This window comes from Thamnophis sirtalis, unplaced genomic scaffold (assembly GCF_051295495.1).
Source record: "Thamnophis sirtalis isolate CommonGarterSnake01/CBP01778 unplaced genomic scaffold, rThaSir2_p1.2 scaffold_6, whole genome shotgun sequence".
In the NCBI taxonomy this organism is placed as follows: domain Eukaryota; kingdom Metazoa; phylum Chordata; class Lepidosauria; order Squamata; family Natricidae; genus Thamnophis; species Thamnophis sirtalis.
The window spans coordinates 90,216,184-90,238,816 of NW_028261386.1; the positions used below are offsets into that span (position 1 = coordinate 90,216,184).

The following is a 22,633-nucleotide window of genomic DNA, read 5'->3' on the forward strand; positions in this document are numbered from 1 at the left end:
CTTTTCCCTCTAGTAGGTTCCAATTAGCGGGCATACTCTGGCAAAAAGTCTAGCAATTGCCCCACCCCTTCTTGGAAGGCGCCAGCTAGGTGGAGCTCGTCGAGGCTGGGGAAGCGGCTCCAGGCCGCGGTTCTGATTGCGGAAGCGTGGGAGGTCAACTCCCTTCGTAGAGACACGACCCGAGCGGGACGTGCAGGAAAATGAGGCTCGTGTGGCCCTTGCTCGTCCTGGCGCTTTTAGATTGGAGCCATTGCAGCGGGTTTAACACCCGGGAACCGCAGACGGAAGGTAAAGCGGAGATCAAGAGTTACACCAGGAGGTGAAAGCGGGCAGGGTTGGCGCCTGCGCTTCGTTTCTTACAAAGGGAAAAGGTGGGGGGGGGGGGGAAATCTTAGCCAAATATAGCCTGGGTGGCCTTCGGGAGAGGCGAAAGGGGTGGGGGGAATATCCAGAAGAAGCCTACATTGAGATCTTGGTTGAACCCATTCTGGTTCTTCTTTCCCGTCATTCGCTCTTTTTTCTGTCTTATTTCCACACACCTCGTCCTTCGAGGGAAAATACAGCGCTATCAAGAGTCCCTGGGTGTGTTGGGCGGGGGGATCTAAAATGTAATCTCTATTTGGGATTCTGGATCTAATCGCGTTCAGAATAACAACCTCAACCAAAAGAGGCTGCATCCCACTGTTAGTCACCCCCTTTTAGTTTTCTAGGGGCGAGGTCTGTTCTCCAGTTCTTAAATAAAGGTGCTTCCGGTTTTCCCACGGAGTTTGCTTTAGCTTTTGTTTATTTTCCTTTACTTCTTCCTGCAGTAAGGGACCAGCATTTCGGGATGGTTTCCTCCCAGTTTTCCTCTTGGTTTTTTTTTAACCCCTAAAACATGATCAAACACATGGGTAAATTCCATTTTCTTTTTGGCTCCTGTTTATTATTTATTTACAAATGTTAATCAAAAAGCCGAAACTGAGAGGCTTACAAAAACATAGAGTACAATCAAGTATATATAAATATTAAATCATTTAAAAAAAACATAGGTATGTCATCAGTAGTAATATCCACATAGATCCTCCAGACTTCAAAAACGAGCTTAAATAAACCAGGTTTTCCTAACACACACAGTGGCTGTTAACACATATAGGAGACGGTAAATAAACCATAGTGGGGCATTGTTTTATTTATGCCAGGTTGAATTATCTGAACATATCCTGATGTTAGGTTGACATCAGCCTTGTCATTTCTCAGAACTGTACTAAGTGAAGATGAATCATAGTTCACCAAAACCATATATTTGTCATGGTTGATCTTGATTCAATTTTTAAAAAGCTAAGAGACTTTTGTTGTGGTTAATACTTAAATGGAAGGCTACAGGATATCCCAAGGCTGTAGATTACACAGGAAAATTAAAAAAAAAATAGAATAAAACAAGAGCAAATCATTTCCATAGTGTTGTGAAGAAAACAACACGGACATGTCTAAAAGTCATCATGAGTTGTGCTCAGCTTTACGACATCTTTTTACTAGGTTCAACTTTGAGCAGGAATAAAAGTTGATTGATCAGGAGTAGACAAAGTGATCCTCATATGTTCACAATCTTGGCATCCACCTATATTTCTGCAATGCCTGGTCCTGCTATTGTTATAAGGTGCTTTTATTTGATGTTGTTAAGTAAAGGTGAAGTTAGCCAGATATTCAAATGATCCCATGTAAAATTATTCTTACAGGGGAAAAAAATGATGCTTATTACATCAAAGTGGAACTATAGTGGAAAGTACTTTCAGTAATTGTCATGGGTTTTGTTGTTGTTGTTGTTTAGCAATGGCAACTTTGGTGGAGAGCAAATTCTTCATTTTCTTAGAGCACTTGTGAGAAGCCTTAGATGCAAAATAGAATTGTCACTAAAAAGTGACATAAGTAAAATAGAGCCATTTTTCCAACTTAGTGGCCTGATGGCTGGGTCAGTGGCAGTTCAGAACCAGTTCAAGACAAAATACTAGGCAGCTGGGGAAGGCTGCAAGAAATGCTCCTTTAGGTTTTAGATTTTTTTTTCACCAAATAAGATGCATAGGAAAAACCTTTTATATTTTTTTCAACTTGTTACTGTTCATTTGTTCTTTTTAAAAACATTTGAAAGAGACTCCTTTTATTAAGATATTCCTGAGTGAAGCATTTTGCCAATTTATTTATCCCACTTTTAGTATTTTTACAAATAATTCAAGGTGATGAACCTATTTATCACACCTCCCTCCATCCTCTTTTCCCCAGAACAACAACCCTGCCAGGTGGGTTAGTCTGAGAGAGTCTGGCTCACAGTCACCCAGCTGGCTTTCATGGCTAAGGTGGGATTTAGCCTTTTCTCTGTCACCATACTATAGCAGTGTTAGTGGGTTTTTTCTTCAAATAAGGAAATAAACAGTAAAAGTCATTTCTCTGTGCAGGGTAGCTGTTTATTTTTTGCCAGCAAGCAGCTTCTTGTTGCTATAAATAAGATGTTTCTGGAGTTAAATAAGTTTCCAGTAATTCCTGCTTTCCTTTTCATGAGATTGCCATTCTGAGTGCAGCCACAGGAATGAGAATTAAGCTTAAGTGGCGGGCTTGTAGTTATGAAAGTCCCAGCATAAATCTTGTCACTCAATGCAAACACAGAAAGTTGGGGACAGCCTCCCTAGCCTGCTATGTGTTTGATGACACTCTGAAAATGGAGGCAAGATGACTTTGTGTTAGTGCATTTGTCTGCAACTGTGCATTTCAGTAGACATTTCACTGTCTACTGTAGAACTAAGTGCATTTCAGTAGGATACTTGTCTTCATAGAAATAAATGGTTTAAGGGAATTTCATTTACAGATACCTGGATTGTATTGCTGTCTATTGTATTTTATACAGACAAGCTCTGGACAGCTTGTCATCCCTGAATGACAAAACAGGTAATCCTTGATGTACGACTTCATTTGTAACCAAAATTTCTATGGCTAAGCAAGACAGTTGTTAAGTGAGGTTTGACCGTTTTATGACTTTTCTTGCCACAGTTGTTAAGTGCATCACTGCAGCGGTTAAGTTAATAACACAGTTCTTTAAGTGAATCTGGTTTCCCCATTGACTTTGCTTGTCAGAAGGTTGTAAAAGGTTGACCATGGGACACTGCAACATCATAAATATATACCAATTGTTCAGCATCCAATTTGGACCACGGGAATACTGCAATGATCATAAGTCAACAAAGAAAGTCATAAGTCACTTTTTTCTATGCCGTTGTAAGTTTGAACAGTCACTAAATGAATGTTTGTATGTCGAGCATTACCTGTGATTCAGTTACATTCATCAAATTGAAGAATTTAAAAAGGGAGGGCTAGTGGTAAGTGACTATGATAGGTGGCCTACAAGTTAACTAACTAGCACAGGTCATCTGCGCCCTGGATATAATGGTGGTCGCCCAAAGGAGGTAATCTTATACAAGCAGGCTCTTTAATCATGTTAATAATGCCTGATCTTATTGCCCAGAGAAGACATGCTTAGCAAACAATGCGCAGCTCTCCTCTTTTTGCTTCTTCTGCTTCAAAGCAAGATAGATGGCTGTTGATATCTTTCAACATCTCAGCAGCACAGCAGCCAAACAAAACCCCAGTTTGAACTTTTGAAGAAGTTGAAGATAGTTGCAGAAATGTAGAGTAGTAACTGCTGGCCTCAGCAATTTCAAGGAGTGCAGTCCTCACCATGGTGAGCATAATTACTGAAACCTGCCTTCAGAACAATCAACAAGTTTTTTAAGTGGCATTACCCACCCATCCCTCCCCAAATGGCATTTCATTTTGACTTTATCAAATGATCTTCTGCATCTAGGAGGCCTATGTTCAATGCACAATTGAAGGCCAAGACTGTAAGAGTGAAATACATCTTGTTCATTGCAGATTTTGCAGGCTAGGATACAAAATGAGCTTCTCCATAAAAGTTAGTTAATATTGTCTGGTCCAGGATATACCACATGAAACTTTCTTGCTATACATTTCCCCCCCCCCCCCCAATTTGTTTTACACTAAGGTTTCTGCCCAGGCTACTTGGTAGTAGAAGAGACAGACTTAAAACACTCAGCTATCAGATTGGAATTCTAATGAAATGCTTTCTACACATATATATTCTTATAAATTTTAACAGTTCTGTGGGAGTCATTATAATATACAGGTATTAACTAACAAGGTGTGTAGGCCCTTCTGCTGAAAATGAGATCACTCCCCAACTTCCAGTAATATGTACCATGACCAATAATTCAGACATGTTGATGCTATTTTGAATAATGTGGAGCAGAAGGGAAAATAGAAGGTTGCAACATCAAAATGAATTAAATGTTAAAATGATCATTTTAATCAAGAACATCTTTGCTTGAACATAGAGCTCTGGCATTGATAGACATATTTCTCATAAATGGATCAGAATACCAGTACCTTTTTTAATGTCAGTTCTGGAAAACTCTTAAAAAGGGAGTCATCTTGATATTTTATCAAGGTTGACTCAGTCTTCCATCCTTCTGAAGTAGGTAAAATGAGACCCTGATTGTTGGGGGCAATATATCCTAACTTTGTAAACCGCTTAGAAAGGGCTGTAAAATCACTATGAAGCGGTATATAAATCTAAGTGCTATTGCTATTATGAAATATAATATTTTCAATGCACAAATCTCACTTAGGTCTAATCCCCCCCCTTTGTCTCAAGAATGAGGAAACTATAGTCTGTTATTAAATGACAGTTCTTAGCAACTTTGGTTAGCATTGCTAACAGTGAGGAGCACTAATGTTGTAGTTCGGCAGTACCTCTCCTGAAAACAACAAGCAGAAAGAAGATCTCTTGTTTACAACGATGCAAAATAAACTATTTCATAGCACATCTCCCAAAACTGTTTTGCAGAGTTAGGATCTTTTAATTGTATTTTACCTTATGCATGCTTAAGATAGAATACAAGTTAGCATTTTCAAAATACTTTTCAGTGGGAGAAGCTCAATCTTGTCAGTTTTTTCCTCGATCCATTTGTGAAGATGTTTGCTAAACAAAAAGTAGTGTGTACTGTGTGTTGAACAAAGAAACATGGAGAGTGGCAACTTCATTGCACAACATGAGTAAAAACATAACTTGTGGATTCCAATACAAGAGGAAGTTTCTCTTTAGCATCAAACAGAAATTTGGAGAGTTCCTTTCTTAGTTCCCAACCAGTGAGTTCGGTGGCCACTTGAGATGGCCATGTTCCCTTCATGCTGCAGAGTTGTGTTAATTGGAGAACTGAATTTGGAATTCAGAATCATGTATCTTCCAATTAGATGGGAAGCTGCAGTAATAAATACAGTTTATTTTTATAGTACTTCTGCAATACAACTAACTTTTGACAACTTATTTATAACTGTTTTTTGTATCATCCCAGTTTGAAACAGATGAAGTAAATGCACTGTATTTCTATTTAAGTTAAGTAAATAATGGATACCAAGCCATGTAGAGCGCTAAAGTTGAAAATCAATTCCTTGAATTGACTGTGGAAGATTATTAGTCAATAGTGCAGCAAGTTCCGCATAAGTGTATTAGGTGAACCAACTCCTCTCATTAATAGCCAAAGCATGCATTTTGAACCAACTGAAGCTACCAAGCCACCTTCAAAGGCAATTTCATTTAGAGCATATTGCAATAGTCTAACTTTGGGGCAACAAGCATGTGTCAGTAAGTTTTGCAAGGGCATCCCAGTTCCTCAAAATTGTTCCTTCAAAGTAAAAGCAACCCTCATCTGGAGATCAGGATGATGCTCGTTCAATCTGTGTATGTTTGGATCCATACAATCCCTCCCAAGCCTCAAGAATCTGGGTCATGACCACTACAGTATGTTTGGTGTGGTCTGGCCTGAAATGGTGACATATAGTTGAGCATTATTAGCTGGTGATGGTGTTTCACTAAAGTAATAAATAACCTCTTGCAGTTATCCATTTATGAGAGAGCTTTATCACTGAAAGAGCCATGAGCTTGACATTTCTTTCCCAACATGCTCATGTTGACTGATACTGTTATGTTGTGTTCTGACCTAGGCTTCCCCAAAAAGCACGAAGCAGATTCCTGGTCCACTGTTCCCTCTAAGGTGCGCGGCTGCGCGGCCGCGCACATGGCAAGAAACCCCCGCGCAGAGGTTTCTAACTGCCGCGCAGATTTCTTTCAAAGTAAAAGTGGGGAAGTCCTTTGCAGGCGGCTAGAACTGGCCACCCGCAAAGGACCTCCCCAAACTTGTTTCAGCGGCAGCTCTCAGCCTAGGGCGGCAACATCACGCAGGCTATGGAAGGAGGGGGAGGAGGAGGAGAAGAGAACCAAAGAGAGGCTTTTACCGAGTCTGCGCCCCACAGCCAGGACCGTCCTGGCGCCTCAAGCCGCGTTTCTTCCTGCAAAGCCCTTCTGGCGTCAAGCGGAACTCTCGGGATGCCCGAAGGGCTTTGCAGGAAGAAACGCGGCTTGAGGCGCCAGGACGGTCCTGGCTGTGGGGCGCAGACTCGGTAAAAGCCTCTCTTTGGTTCCCTTCTCCTCCTCCTCCTCCTCCTTCCACAGCTTGCGTGACGCTGCTGCCATAGGCTGAGAGCTGCTGCTGCCGCTGCTGCACAACTAAGGGAGGGAGAGCGAAAGCAGAGGTAGCCTCAAATTTAATTTAAATTCTTTAAAAGAATTTTTGGATTTCTCCTCACCAAACCTTTAAGACTGAAAGTTTTTCCTAACATGAACTTGAGCTAATATACTTAATATGAGAAAGGTGCAGCAATTAACACTGCTTTTTAAAAAGAACAATATTTCTCAATTGTTTATTTGTATGAAGTCTGCCTATCTTAAGTTCCTACTATACAAAAGGTATTACCTTCTAAGGCAACCTGTATACAATACATTAGTGGCCAATATTACATTGCTCCTAATGACAAAATTAGAGCTGTGTTAAGCCTATGAAAAAAATCCCAAATGAATAAAATCATTATTAAGACCCAATGAAAAAATTACAAAAATTATGCATAAACTTTCATGTTCCTCAAATTTCCAATCCAAAACTTAACCCAGATTCTTCAGACACAGATTTGTAATTCAGAGTCAGACTCGATTATTAGAATGAATGCATTAATCAGGGGTGAATAATGTTGGTGAAATCTCATCTGACCTTCCATAATAACAACATACATACACAAATAGCTGACAGCCACATCTCTGAAACACTATTAAATCTGAACTAAATGTTTATCTAGAACTCAAATAAATAGCTTCTTTTTGGTTTTATTTTTTTTAATATTTATCAGTCTCTCTTTTAATCCATACTTCTGGTTGAAAGACTATTCTATGTCATGCTAAACAAATGCATATTCTAGTGGCGGCGGGGGCTCATTGGCATCTTCAGCGGCAGCCCTGCTCCCTGTGAAAAAAAACCGAAGATGGAGCAGATCCACGCAGATAACATTGCTGCAACATGACTGGAGGAGAAATTCTGGGAGTTGAAGTCCACAAGGCTTAAAGCTGTCAGGTTTGAAGACCCCTGAGGTTTTTTTCCTAAAGGGTTAGGGGTGCAAGGGTCTTGTAACTTGACAGCTTTAAGACTTGCACGCTTCAATGCCAGAGTTTCTGAGCCAACATTTTGGTTGCTAAGCAGGACCGTTGTTAAGTGATACTGATATTATATAACACTTTTAATTAAGCGGGTACCTTGAATAAACATAACTTTGAGTTTCAAATAATACTGATTTCGTTGTTGTCTTAGGTGACATCTGTGAAAAAAATTCAGGTGCTCAGGCATGAAAATGTGCCGCTCAAACACTATACTTTTCCGCTCACACTGAAAAAAAATTAGAGGGAACATTGTCCTGGTCTCAGCAAAACCCCTTTTATTAAACAAATGTGAATGCCGGCAAAGGCCTAATAAACAGTCTTTCAAAGGTGAATTTATGGCCACAGACCTTATCTAGCTTGGAAAGCTGCCTTGTAAATGTTTTCCAAACACAGTGCAGTGCAAGGAAAGACTTGGTCTCTGAGGTTCACGGACAGATCTTCACACTCCTGAAACGAATGAACGAACAAACAAATTGTTTCCTGCAAAAGCCCATTCCCCTTTCCGTCCTCTTTTATTTCCTAAGGGATGGGCCATTCACTGTCCACCTGTGGCTTTACTCCCAAGTTGACCTTGATTTCTGAGTTGTTCTTTTCTTCTGGCAGCTCCGCGCATGCGCACATTGGGAACAGGCTCCAGCTATTCCTCTGCCTCATTGCTCTCTAGCTGAGAACTACAAGACAGCCTTGGCCCCATCTCTGCCTCTGATGCAGAGCCCTCGTCCGAGTCTTCCTCAGCCTCCAGGACTGGCCCATGTTCCTCCCCAATCTCCTCACTGTCCGACTCTGCTGCCAGCTCCTCTGGCGGGTCACAACAGCCAGGGTCAGCTGTATCAAACACTGGTGACATATCCAGGCCCCAGCAGAGATCATTAATCAGGGTCCTGCATGTTTCTGTCCTACATTTGGGCCTAATTCCTGCCTGAAGGGGGTTTAGACCATCTGTTTCTTCTAGGAGGAATCTCAAAATTTTGCCCAGTAAAAGAAGATAGATACTGACAGCATCTTTATAACCGTTTTAAAACTTCTCTAAAATCTCTCTTATTTTAATTTTTAGTTCCTCCTCCAAAAAATGTTACGGTAAAATCATATAATGAAAAGATCTCTGCATACTGGGATTATGAAAGCCCATCCTTAAAACCTCTATTTACGGTGGGGATCAAGTGCTATAGGTAAGACTATTTTGATTTAGAACTCTGTGTTTGGTTTTATAATGCTTTCCTCAATTTTTGTCACTGATTTTGTTGCCCAGTAAATCAGCAGAACCAACAGTCACAGATTTTCTTGTTACTTTTTAAAAATAGTTTGACTATAAACTGACTTTTTTTTTCCTTTCCATTTTCGTTAGCACTGGTGCTAGCAAGAACGTTGATACTTGCATAAACATAAAGCAACACTATTGTGATCTTACCAACAAAACTGATAATTGTGACATTTTCTGGGTTGGAGTGAAAGCGCTTTCTGGACAATACCAATCGAAATATATTGAACAAAAATTTGATATTCTCAGGGAGGGTAAGTGATCATTCATATATAAAGCTTAGATCAAAAGCATTTATCACTTTTTAGAAGTTAAATATTAAAAAAAATGTTTTTGTTGTCTCTATACTTTATGATGTAGGGTAGCAACTGGTTTTTCACATCAGATTTGAAGATTGCGGGAACATATTACAAATTATAATAGCCTTTGTCAACATGGTACCTTCCAGTCATGTTGGTGGAATAGCAAAGCTCATTCTCAGATTTCCAATCAAGATGATGCCAGAATGATGAAGCATGGGTCTTGATACCACAGCACGATTTCTGTCCTTATGTGAGAGATAAATCATGATGCACAGTTCATCGCATGTCTCTTCCCAGTAGATGCCTATGTTCTGAAGGCTCTAGATAGGAGACTTCCAGCCCTAATTGGCAGGAGCATCTGGGGCTAAGAGTTTGCTAGCACTGACATGCACCTTCAGTCCATCTTCCCTGTTCTCGTCAACATTATGGTTTGTCATACAATCAGCCAGATAGATGGCTTTTGGTATTTTTGTCCACCTATCAAATCCTTCCCTGTGATAAGACTATGTTTAGAACATAGAATTCTAATAGGGCTGGAAGGGACTTCAGAAGTGTTTAAGTCTAATCCCTTGCTCAAGGCAGGACACCTTATATCAGCTCGGTCAAATGGTTGTCTAGTTGATTTCTGAAAACCTCCAGTATTGGAGCACCCACAACTCCAGGAGACAATCTAGGATAAATTTTCTGACAGTGAGAACTATCTATCAGTGGAATACATTGATTAATTGTTCTCACTATCAGAAAATTTCTCCTAGATTGGATCTCTCTTTTACAAGCTTCTCCCATTACTTCTTGTCCCTCCCTTTAGTGCTTTGGAGAATAAATCAGTTAGTTCCCTCTTCTCTATGATAGCCCGACATGTAAAGAATTCTTTCCAAATCAGACAATGTGATTGTCTGGATTTGTTTTCTCATTTTGTCTCTCATAGTTGAGGTCTACCTACGATGTCAATTACAGGCCTCTCTCATCTTTTTCAGTGGGAGAACTTGCACAATTGGTGGCTGACTAAATACTTTTTTGCCCCACTGTATGTCAACATATTGCCTACATCTTCACTTTCCTCTTTCAGTAAGAAATAGTGGCTATGTGGCTCCTTTAAGGCTCAATAGAAAATAATATTTGTAGCTCAGAATTGACCTGTGGGGTTCTTGGTGCAGTGGTGAAATTCAGTGTTTTTTACTACTGGTTCTGTGAGCGGGCCTTAATGGGTATGGTGTGGCTTGGTGGGTGTGGCAGGGGCAGGGTACTGCAAAATCTCCATTCCCACCCTGCAAATGCCACCTCTGGGCCAGCCAGGTGTGGCATTTGTCAGTTCTCTGAACTACTCAAAATTTCCGCTACTGGTTCTCCAGAACCTGTCAGAACTTGCTGGATTTTACTCCTGTCTTGGTGCCATCATGATGCCACCTAGTTTGGTAATGAAATGTTTGCAAGAAAACAGCCAAGCTCAAAGAGCACCAAGAACCACGGTCCTTTAAATTCGGCTAGTTCTCTTCTCCTGGCTCTTTCTTGCTTTGTTACTTTTCTCCAAGATGTGGTACAGACAGCAACACCACGGGATTAACTGGAATGGGTCAGAAGTATGTCACCCCAAAAATGTTCTTGCATTCTCCACGTTTTATAAGACAGACAGGATTTTGAGTTTGGACATATTCATCAGTTTGTAAAAGTGGTCTCTTGATTACATTTCCTACCTATTGTTCCAAGAAAGTGACTTATACCATTGCATTCTATTTCTATATAAATAAGCATTTATTTAGAATGTTGGGTTGTGTTGTCAAAATTTGATACTAATAGAAAATTTTGCAATTCCTTCAGGCCAAATAGGACCTCCGAAGTTCAATCTTTCCATTGATAATGGGGACATAGTAGTCAATATTGAACCACCTTTATTTCCATATGGTAACCTGATTGAGGAGTTCACCTACAAATTGTTCATTTGGAAACATGGAAACCCAGAAAAGGTATATTTTAAGTCTCAAATTTTTCTTCATAATATTTGTGCCTTTGATTCTGTATTCAAAAAAGTTGTTAAACCTTGTGAACTTAGTGGTGGCTGCTTCTGCTATCTGTGACATTGGTGGTAGCAGAGTAGAGAATGAATGGTAGTGAGGCGGTAAGTCACCAATAATCTCTACTTTGGCAGAATGCCTCCTGCCGGGGTCAATTTATCAGCCCTTCAAGGTAGACCACACTAGGAAACCAAAATCATGCAGTTCAATGTTATTTTTATGATAAAGATATAGTAACAGAATCTTGCAAGACTAAATGTGATTCTTATGAAATTCAAAACTCACAGGAAGTTTAGAAACAACATTCCAGAAAACTCTGAACTAGTTCTACAAACCATGTCCTCTTTAGGAGTAGTTTGGTAGTTTTTTGGAAGTAAATGTTTTGAGTTGGCATGGTGCAGAGTATTCTAGACTAAAACGAGATTCAAAAAGTTTGAAGAAAGAATTGGTTTCTTTGCAGATAGGGACTGTATATTTCTGTTTATTATGTTTACATTTCTTAAAGAAAGTTCTAACTGCAATATATTTCACTTTTTATAGCGAGAAGAGGTTATCACAGATGACTGCTATTTTGAGGAATGCAATACATCTCTATCTGTTCCTTTGGATACCTCTTACTGTATTTCCACTCAAGTCTTTTCATCATCACTAACAAAGGTTGGTGAAGAGTCAGAAGAAAAATGCATCTCACCAACTCCCAAGTCCTACCTAGGTAAAGATTTAAAATCTTCAGTAAATAGATAATTGTACAAAAAAATCTGTCCTGAAACTCAGCACATTTCTATCAGCATCTCATTTTTACATGTCTGTGGGAAAAGGATTTCTCTCAGTGTATTGCAAAGTATTATTTATTGAAAAATCCAGAGAGGCAGAAGAGAGCAAAAAAGCAGAAGTCATATTTTCCTTACCTTTCCCTCCCCTCCCCTCTCCTTGCCTTCCCTCTCCTCTCATTTTTTTTTCTTTTTTTTCTTTTTTTCTTATAAATTCAAATTGGTAATATAGAGAGAAAAGAACCGTTATTTTAAGGTGCTCAATTTAATATATCTCATTTTAAAATGTTGAAATTTGCATATAATGGATGTCTAGGTTGAACCTTGAATTATGCATCATCCAACTGGATTGTAGCATATTTCTTTTTCCCATTTTTTTGTTCATCAAAATCCCATTAAAAAAGAGAGGAAGATTATTTACATTTTAACTCTTGACAAATAATGCAAATTCTACCCTTTCCAAATTGTTAGTTTTCTCAGGGTTAAAGTAATATCTTTTTATGAAAAAATGAATATGGTTATATAATTTGTAATACTAACTTGAAGTTGCAATTAATGAATACCATTTTAGTGGTTCCAAATGTAGGCAATTCTGTTCATAAATCTGGGATTTTTTTAAAAAAAGAAATATGTCTATAATTTTTCTAAGCCAATTGGACCAAGAGTTTTAGAGAATTTTAGGCTGGAGAAAATTATTCATGGCAAGTAAATTCTATCTTATAAAAACAACTGTATTACAGGAATTAGTCTCATTGAAAACTCTTGAAGGATAAATTAACATGTTGAAATAGTATGGATTTATTGGTATAGTCAAAGCAGGAATTATTACCAAAGTGCGTCTGTAATTGATGCTGCAATTACAGGTAGTCTCGAGTTACAAATGTAATGGAGCCTGCCTATTTGAGTCATAACCCTAGGATTTGTGGGAGTGAATCTCGTACCTTGAACAGGATCACTCCCTCCTTTTGCCCACGCATTCACTAATCGAATGCGAGGCTTGTTAAATGCATATGAGGACCCACTGAAATACCTCATACTCCCCACAGTTGCTTTCCCACCACCACCACCCAACCTGCTGCGCCAGGTCACTTACCGTATGAAGATCTAACAAGCAGTCTTCTCTCCAGCCTCTCAGCCACATGCACCCCTCTGCAATTCCTTTTAGACCTCCAGAGCCCTTGCCTGGCAATTTGCAGGCTGAAATGGATATCCAGATGGGCACATCTGCCCCTCTGACACCCCAGGCCTCCGGAGGCCTCACCCAGCATGCTGAGGGTCCAAATGGAGCTTCGGAGGGGTGGATCTACCTCTCCAATGCTCCACTCGGGCTTCTGGAGGCCTCACCAGCATGTTGCGGATCATTCCCTCTGAAGCTTCATTTCAGCTTGCAACCTCCTGGGGGAGGCCTGAATGGAGTGTCCTCCCCCCTCCTGACACTCCATATTGGCCTGCAATCTGCCAGGTAAGGGTTCCAAAGGCCCGAATAGAACATCGGAGGGCGGGATCTGCCCCTCTGAAGCTCTAGGCTGGCAATGTGCTGGACAAATGTTGCAGAGCCTCTGTAGTTGGTCATAAGGGTAAACTAATGCCATGGTGCTGCAAGATTTGTAGTTTCGGGACTTGTTCGTAAACACTAGGGGGTGCTTATTGCATAACTTTGAATGTTCGCTAAGGGAATTATTATAACCTGGGTATTACCTACAGCGTGTTTGCCTCAAAATAAGACCCAACTGGAAAATAAACCCTAGCATGATTTTTCCGGATGCTCATAATACAAGCCCTGCCCCCAAAATAAACCCCGGTTAAGATTGGCAGCCAGTTGGATACATATTAGTACCATACTTCCCTGAAAATAAGACCTAACTGGAAAATAAGCCCTAATGCATCTTTTGGAGCAAAAATTAATATCAGACCTGGTTTTATTTTTAGGGAAACACAGCATTTACAAAGTTTCTAATGTTCATTAAGCAATGTAGAGATTCAGAAACAACTAATTCCTGCCAACTAATTAAAATCAGTAAATAAGAGAAAAGATACGTTGGGAGTCCTGAATGTGTTTTAATTTATAGGATTTGTCAATTCTATTCTGAGCTGTCTTTTTTTAAGTAGCATTTTTAAGCAAAATATTTATACTTGTATACATTTGTACACGGTTTAACATACAAGCACTAATGCAAGGGTTAAGGCCAAGTGAAATATTTATGATACTATTTATGCTGTGGTATGTACTTGTTCTGCTTTTCTGAGTGTTTCTGTCATGTTTGCTTTCCATGAAGCTTTTTCTCTCATAAGCTCTGTGCTGGAAACTATTTATATCTGTATACTTGTACTATTGGCCAAAGCTGGAGCACCCCTAGTTGTATAAAATATTATCGTAGAAGTGTTTCAAATTGTTTCTGTTCTCCAACCCTAACTTAAGCTGGAGAGAAAGGTAAGCTACCATTGCTATGATGTCAAGCTAGCTAGGTACCTCAGTATAAAATGATTTTATAATTGGACCCATTTAAATACACTGCATTATGCTTTTTTGGACAGTGGCTGTATACATTTGTGATTTTAGGGAGTTGCATGAGTTCATTATGCTTTCTGAAAGAAGGACCAGTGAAGTGCTGACTATATATCTATTATATATAAGTGCTACTGTATATCACTATATATAACTATATATCTTTTGTCTCTTTGAGGTATATAGAAAATGTACATCATATGGTGGTAGTATGTATTCAGCATTAATTTTATACAATAACAGATGTCTTTTTTAATTTTGTAGGCTTTACACTATTGATAAGTTTTGGAACTGTTGCCCTGGTTATTTTGGTAATCATTCTTATTGTAGTCCTTATAAAATTTCAGGAGAGAAAAATTACACTTCCGAAATCTCTGGTAAGATACTCCAATATTTTTATTCCTTCTGAGCTACTAGCATTATGTTTATTGCAAGGTTGCTTTTACATAATCTTGCAAATCTGAAAGTACCCCACCTATCCCTCCCTTTTACTCTCCCAAAAACTAGGGAGGGTCTCTTGAGAGATGCTGTTTCCACTGTTTTTCCTTTAGACTTAATTTTCATTTATCCCATCATTGTCTACCTGCAGCTCTTCCTCTCCCAAAGTCATTCCCACAGATCATAACAATGGGTTTGTGAGTTTGACGTTTCTCTCATTAGAAGTGCTCTCTAGTAAGGCTTACACTGCTACAATGAGGCTTGGCTTTGCAGAGAAAAATATCAAAGGCACCTCACTACCCCTTGAGCCCATAGAAGGCTAGTACCAATCTCAATATTTGCTTAGCAAATAAACATTGTAATTATGATCTGAAAATTAATAAAAAGGTGAAGTCCTAAAGACAAGTTATCCCTTGTTTAGCCAAATTATTTGTCCTTAAGGTGTAAACTAAAAACCAGTATTTTGGATGCTTAAGGACACCATTCATTTGGTCTTGTGATAATAGCTTGTAGTAGTTTCAACACAACAACTGGGCAACTGCCAAGTAATTCTGGCAATCTAAGTTTTGTGGGGATTGTTTTCCATTAACTTCCTTAATGCTCCTGAGATATTTCTCAGGAAATGGTGTAACAATCCGACAGTATGTTTTTATATTCAAATATAAGACAAAATCAAACAAAAGGCAAGGAATATTTATTGGGCAATGTTAATTACAGAATATTGTTACATACTAGTTGCAACCAATCCAGCGACTAGTATGATCTGTATTCAGGAGCAGAAGAATCTCTCTTAAGTATTATTCATGCAGAAATACCCTCAAGCAAAGCAACCAATGTCAATAATAATAGCACCGCATGGGTAATATATATATATATTCCCATCAATCTTGTGGTGTGACTTTCAGTGCAGTTCTTTATATTTACTTTCTTACTGAGTTCATTTAACAGTTGAATGATGATGATTGGTTGAACAATCAGCTAATTGTTTAGACAAGATTTTAATTTTTATCCACCTATTGAATTCTTCCCTAGTATCTGGGATATGGTGTTAAAGATATATTATTGCTACTTTGTTTTCATGTGGAAAGTTTATATTTGGATGATTTATGATTGGATGAATGCAATATCAGCACTGTCAATTGCTGGTCTTCCAAGATCTTTCCTCTTAGTTTTACATCAATTTCCATTAAAACTGAAAACCAAGTCACTTGTGAATCATGGACTACAGATGTTTTGGTCACATTCATTCCCCAGATTTATGAATTTTAGAACCCACAAATAATAGTGCATCATGAAATAAAATGTTTAACTTTAGAATGCACATAGTATTATAAAGATATTTCCTCTAAATTCACTACTCAGTAGGTGAGGAAAAAATTCCCCATATTTCAGTGATCTGGGCTTTGGATTTATTATGTGCTATCAAGTTGTTGATTATCTATACCTAACTTGGTCTATCACTAATTAACTAATTAATTAATTAACTGATTGCATATCACATTTATATGGTACCACAATGACACAGAGGCTCTCAGTGTGTTAACTGATTATGTCAAAATAATAGATACCACTTAAACTACAGAGTCACATATGTTAACTTGGTCTGTGTTCCCCTTTGCTCAGTATTCATTCAGTAGACTTTCAGTGTAAGGCCTATGATGCATGAAGAGTGCCACAGGACGTATAGGTTGCCCTTGATTTATAATCACAATAGAGACTTTTGCAACCTTTCCCCCCCCCGCCCCCCAGTCGTTAAGTAAGACCATGAATTGCAACCTCTTGCTGGCTTCTCCCATTGACTTTGCTCATCAGAAGCCATTTAGGAAGGTCGCAAACGGCAATCACATGAATGTAGGACACAGCAACTCTTGCACGTGTGAACTGATTGTCAAGCACTTGGATTGCGATCATGTGACTGCAGAGACATAAGTAGGAGAACCAACCACAAGTCAGAGCTGTTGCAACTTTAAAAGATACCTAAAGGAACGTTCCAAAACCAAGGACCAATTGTACAGGGGGGAGGGAATTTGTTCAATCTCAACTAGAAAAAAACATAGATCAGGATCGCTCTGTCCTAGTTTCACCTGCTAGATTTGAGATGGTGTAGCCATCTGCTATAATTTCTATTTCATCCCTTATTGCAGTTCTTTTTTTAAAAAAATGGAATGCATGACTGACTTGATGTTGTTGTTACATTTTTTAAAGGCAACTGTGGTAAGAAACCAAGTAGGTAATGCTGAATGTAAGTCAGAATGCAGATATGACATTATAACATCAACATCCTACAAGCCAATGGAACCATGTGAAGATGTAAAAACAGCAGAGAAATTCGATGTCATTGAGAATGCAAAAATCATTGATCCGAATTATAGCAAAGACCTAGATATCGATGGTTCCCAAGGAATGCAGAAAGGAGAAAGGAGCACCCAAGAAGATATGGTTATAGAAATATCTGAAAATGAACAGATTCACGAAGACGGTATTACAGATTATTCTAAATCAATCACTGGGCAAGACACATGTCCTGATCTTCAAAAACTGGATCTTCCCAGAGCAGATGTCCTAAACCCAAAACCCACTATCCTAAGGTGCTCACTCAAACCATCTGGGTATGACAAACCACACTGGGCTGACTGAAGGTCTAGAGATGAATTCTGATGACCCTCCAAAAATTGGGAAAGCCATTTTTACTATGAAAGAGCATTATTGGAAACTTCATCAGAAGCATCATCACTATGCTTATGAGCACTTTAATCCTTGCATTAGAGAGAGGGTATTCTTATAGCTTGATGGTATCCAACCTGAGATGAGAACTTGTAGCTGCCAAAGAATTGAACTAAAGTTACACTCCTACAGATACTTGGTACAAAAAATAAGTCTTACTGTATTCATTCCATTTTGAATTGATATTCGTAAGATTCTAATAGAATAATTTCATGATGTGCCAAGATGCTGCATTGAAATCCTTTTGTTAAGAAGCTGGTATTTTCTAAATATGTTAGAATATAAACCCTATATTTCTTTGCTAGTGGCCTTGATGATTGTGTGCTGGTGGGCTAGAATGGCTGGAGAGCACTATTCTGCCTTTTGTTCTCAGAGCAATGAGTTTTATCCTGCCAAAGTATGGTGATGTTTAAAGATAGGGGGATTAACTGACAAGAGGATTCTGTCCATACTGGTCAGTGGAAGAGACTGGGGGAGTATTACAAGTGTAGTTTTTTATATGTAGTAGAGGCAGTTTGTGAAGTTGCCTTTTTTCTGATGGAAAAGAAATCCCAAAAGACCAACTTTTAAAGAAATACTAGAGAAGTATTAGAAAGGGGCTCAGTGGCTAAGACACTGAGCTTGTTGATCAGAAAGGTCGGCAGTTCAAATCCCTAGCGCCGCATAACGGAGTGAGCTCCCTTACTTGTCCCAGCTTCTGCCAGTTACTTGTCCCAGCTTCTAGCAGTTCGAAAACATGTAAAAATGCAAGAAGAAAAATTGGGATCACCTTTGGTGGGAAGGTAACAGCGTTCCATGTGCCTTCGGCGTTTAGTCATGCTGGCTACATGACCACGGAGAAGTCTTCAGACAACGCTGGCTCTTTGGCTTTGAAATGGAGATGAACACCGCCCCGTAAGGTTGGGAATGGGTATCACATGTGTGAAGGGAACCTTCACCTTAGAAAAGTATAGGTTTCAGCTAAGACAGGGGTGTCAAACCCAAAGCCTGTGGGCTGGATCTGGCCTGCAGGGTTCTTAGATCTGTCCTATGGTGCCGCCATGGAAACAGCAAAGGACCAGCCCATGGTGCATCTGCCAGCGAAAACAGAACCCAGGAAGGCCACACGCAGCAGAGTGCTGCAGGAGGATCTTCCCTCCCCCAGGCCACCATATGTGCCTCTGAGACGACTGATGTCGAGCTGGCCATGCCCACCCTGACCCCCTGAGTTCAAATAACCCTAATGCGACCCTCAATGAAATAGAGCTTGATACCCCTGAGCACAGAGAACTTGGAAGGACCATAGTAAGTAGATGGAGCTATATTGTAGCCAAGGACTTTCATTTTTCATAAAATAGCATACTGGTTTCTGCATGTATTAGATTTGTACCCTTCTATCTATATATCTGACTCATTAACTGTATGAACAAATGTTATCTTTGCAGATATGGTAAATACTTGCACTATTTATGTCAAATACTTGGGCCACATGTTTAATGCCTACATTTACAGTATCTATTTTGCCATGTGATTATTAATCTTCACTCTGCGTTGGAAAGTGTTGCACAAGTAGCTTACAGCTGTGACGAATGCAATGGCGTGCCAGCATTAAGGATCCTGTTTGATATTTAGACCATAAATTAAGAGAGATACAATCATCTTCCAAAATCTGATACCTCCAAGAAGTACAATTCCCAGAATCCTTAGGAAGCATAAAAAATCCAAGACTTGTATTCTCAATAGAATTGAAAGTTCTAGATTAGTGAATAGACTAATTCATTGTGCTTTACAAACAAAGGTTTAAATGTCATCTTTCTTAACTATAACTAGTTAGGTAACACTAAAACTTATTTGAAGGATAGTGAATTGTAATGGTTAAGTGTTGTGGCCCAGCAGGAGCCGTTGGAGCTGCCACCAGACTCCAACAGCGAGGGGCCCTATGAGTCGGCTCTGGAGGATGTGGAGGACCCTGGACAGGGTGCTGACTCCGAGCAGGGCACAGAAAGGCTGGTTGGCCACCAGGAGGCGCCTGAGCCTTGGACCAGTGGGGAGGAGACATGGAAGTGTGATCCGGACGTCATGCATTGGAGCAGTGGGGAGGAGCCAAGGGAGTTGTTCCTGAATGCCCGGCAACGAAGAGCTAATAGGCGTAAGGAGCAGTTACAGGAGATAATTGCACTCAGCTGGTGGTAATTAGGCTCCTCTCAAGACTATAAAAGGAATGATTGTGCACACGCCCCTTTGCAGGAGTCAACATATTCACTAAAGTTGGAGAACTTTCATGGCTAGCTTGGCAGGCTGGATTGCTGCCAAGGCTTGTCTTCTGGATTGCTGCCAAAGTCCTGTCTGTTAATAAATCCTTGAAGTATCTTTGTCTCGGCGTGCTTTGGTGTAGGACAAGGCAGTTCAGAACAGTTAAGATATTGGATTACAACCACAGAGACCCAGGTTCAAGTCTGATCACAGGCACACAAGTTCACTAGGTGAGTGGGCCAGTTATTCTCTCTTAGTCCAGTGTTCCCCCACAGTTACTGGGAGAGGGAATGGAGGACTAACTGATATCTACACTGCCTTGATTTTGTGAGGAAAAGATATAAATCAGTAATACTTAAATTTAAACCCCAATAGATGTTAAATGTTGAGCTGACTATCTTTTTATTATAGGATAGCTTTCCTTGACAATATGTATCTTGCAGCAACTATATTAAAGACTGCAAGGGGAGGGGGACAAGTAGTCATAACTTAACAACTGGCCAGTTTAGCAGTCGTTCGGAAGTTACAATGGTGCTGGAAAGATAACTTTAGAACCAGTCTTCCCTCTTAACGACCATTGCAGCATCCCTGTGGTCACAAGTTCAAGATTTTTCAAAACCGGTAGACGTTTATGACTGTGCCTGCAGTTATGTGATCATCATTTGCACACTTCACACATGACTTCCAACAAGCAGAATCAGTGGAGATGCTGGCAGTAAAATCATAAGTCTCAATCCACACAATGACTTGTTTAACAACTGCAGGTGTTTCATTTAATGAAGTCGCAAGGGCCACAAGATATAAGAGCCATAGTGACGCAGTGGTTAGAGTGCAGTACTGCTGGATACTTCTGCTGTCTGCTGACTGCCTGAAATTTGGCAGTTCAATTCTCACCAGGCACAAGGTTGACTCAGCCATCCATCCTTCTGAGGTCAGTACAATGAGGACCCAGATTGTTGGGGAGAATATGCTGCCCCTGTAAACTGCTTAAAAAGGGCTGTGAAGCACTGTGAAGCAGTATATAAGTTTAAGTTATTGCTATCTCACTTAATGACCACACGACTTTGCAACTGATTTGCCAGTTCCAGTCATTAAGCAAACACTTGTGTGTATGGTGTGATTGCTGATGTGTGTACCTACTTTTTTAATTCCTATTATCATTGTAATTTGTTTTTTAATTGATTCACGTGGGGACTGTATGGGTGAGTGGCTGTGTATGTTTGAGTGGACTGGGAATACACCCAGGTGCTTCCTCCACTGAGTGCTATTGCAGAAGTGGTAGGGGGCCCTGGTCTACCTCCCGTCTTAGAATGATTGATATAAATGGCCTGCCGGGGAGAGCAGAGGCTGCGGGAGGGGAAACGGGGTGCAGGGGTGGGCCGGAGCATTATGGTCATGACGGGGAGGGGCAGGTATGGCGGGAACTTTAGGGCTAGCCATTACCGGGGAAGGAGGGTTCGCTACATCACAGCGATCCCTCCTTCCGGCCCTACTAGTTCCACTCCAGGACCAGATGGCGAGAGTTGTCAGGGCCCTGGTCTCAGGCTGTTGTTGCTAAATGCCAGGTCTCTGGTTCACAAAGCTCCCCTTGTCTGGGACCTAATATTAGACGAGGGGGCAGACCTGGCATGTATTACTGAAACCTGGCTGGGCCCGGAGGGAGGAGTCCCCCTCACTGAAATGTGCCCAGAAGGGTTTCAGGTGCTTCATCAGCCGCGACCCCACTGAAGGGGTGGGGGAGTGGCTATCATCATCCGAGGGTCGTTAGTTCCTCGTAGGATCCCTGCTCCGGAGCTTGTCGGGTGTGAGTCCTTGTTGGTGAAGTTGGACCTTGAGGGTCAAGTGGGCTTGTTGCTAACGTACCTTCCTCCCAACAGCGTTGCAACAGCCCTCCCCTCGCTCCTCGAGTCAGTAGCCGAGCTGGCGGTAGAGTTCCCCAGGCTTATGGTGCTGGGGGATTTCAACCTGCCTACACTTGGTGAACGCTCTGATGGGGCGCAGGAGTTCATGGCTTCCATGACAGCCATGGACTTGACCCACGTAATCCAGGGTCCGACTCACTCAACGGGGCACACACTTGACCTCGTATTCCTCTCGGAGCAGTGGAGATGTGATCTAGATTTGAGGGGCATTAAGATCTTGCCCTTGTCATGGTCTGATCACTTCCTACTGAGGCTTGACTTTCGGAGACCAATCCCCCACTGTAGGGAGGAGGAACCAATTAGGTGGTTCCGCCCCAGGCCCCTGATGGACCCTATGGGATTTCAGACAGCGCTTGGAGAAATACCTGACACTCTCGTCCACAATCCGGTGGAGTCCTTAGTCGCTGCATGGAATACAGCAGCGGCGGGGGCCCTAAACAGGATTGCGCCTTTACGGCCTCTCCAAGGTAGTGGATCCAGGAGAGCTCCTTGGTTCACCAAGGAACTCCGGGAGATGAAGCGCCAAAAGAGACGCCTAGAGCGCCGCTGGAGGGCCAGTAACTCCGAGTCAGACCGAGCACTGATGAGAGCCTTTATCAGGACCTATCTTGTGGCAATACGGGCAGCAAAATGTGCGCATTTTTCCGCTCTTATTGCATCCGCTGAATCGCGCCCAGCCGCCTTGTTTAGAATAGCCCGCTCCCTCTTGAAAGGGAGGGATGCGGACGACTCTTTACAGGGTAGAGCTGAGGAATTTGTTCAGTTTCTAACAGATAAAGTCGCTCGGATTCGGACGGATCTGGACTCCAATTGCACGGTACCAGCCGAGGTACCGGGGGAAGGTCTTGAGCGGATTTTATGGAGCGAGTTTCAACTTGTCG

General features: G+C 40.8%; 1 protein-coding gene across 2 annotated transcripts; it reads left to right on the forward strand.

Annotated features, from left to right (window-relative positions):
• The first annotated feature begins 97 nt into the window (after positions 1 to 97).
• On the forward strand, positions 98 to 17,900 carry LOC106554510 (interferon gamma receptor 1). 2 transcript variants are annotated; one of them, XM_087718390.1, is made up of 7 exons: positions 98 to 288; positions 8,643 to 8,757; positions 8,934 to 9,100; positions 10,967 to 11,112; positions 11,701 to 11,872; positions 14,784 to 14,813; positions 17,080 to 17,253. In XM_087718390.1, the coding sequence occupies exons 1-7, from the start codon at positions 201 to 203 to the stop codon at positions 17,106 to 17,108; spliced, it is 747 nt and encodes a 248-aa protein (XP_087574516.1). In that variant the 5' UTR covers positions 98 to 200; the 3' UTR covers positions 17,109 to 17,253. The 2 variants fall into 2 exon arrangements, with proteins under 2 accessions (XP_087574516.1, XP_013928673.2); XM_014073198.2 differs by having other exon boundaries at positions 100 to 288; positions 14,701 to 14,813; positions 17,080 to 17,900.
• The last annotated feature ends 4,733 nt before the right edge of the window (positions 17,901 to 22,633 follow it).

What these genes read in the sequence shown, in the direction of transcription:
- LOC106554510 (XM_014073198.2), top strand. Translation starts at nt 201, where the DNA reads ATGAGGCTCGTGTGGCCCTTGCTCGTCCTGGCGCTTTTAGATTGGAGC. An exon ending in CCGGGAACCGCAGACGGAAG is followed by an intron (nt 289 to 8,642) that starts GTAAAGCGGAGA and finishes TTTAATTTTTAG; the next exon opens with TTCCTCCTCCAAAAAATGTT. An exon ending in GTGGGGATCAAGTGCTATAG is followed by an intron (nt 8,758 to 8,933) that starts GTAAGACTATTT and finishes CATTTTCGTTAG; the next exon opens with CACTGGTGCTAGCAAGAACG.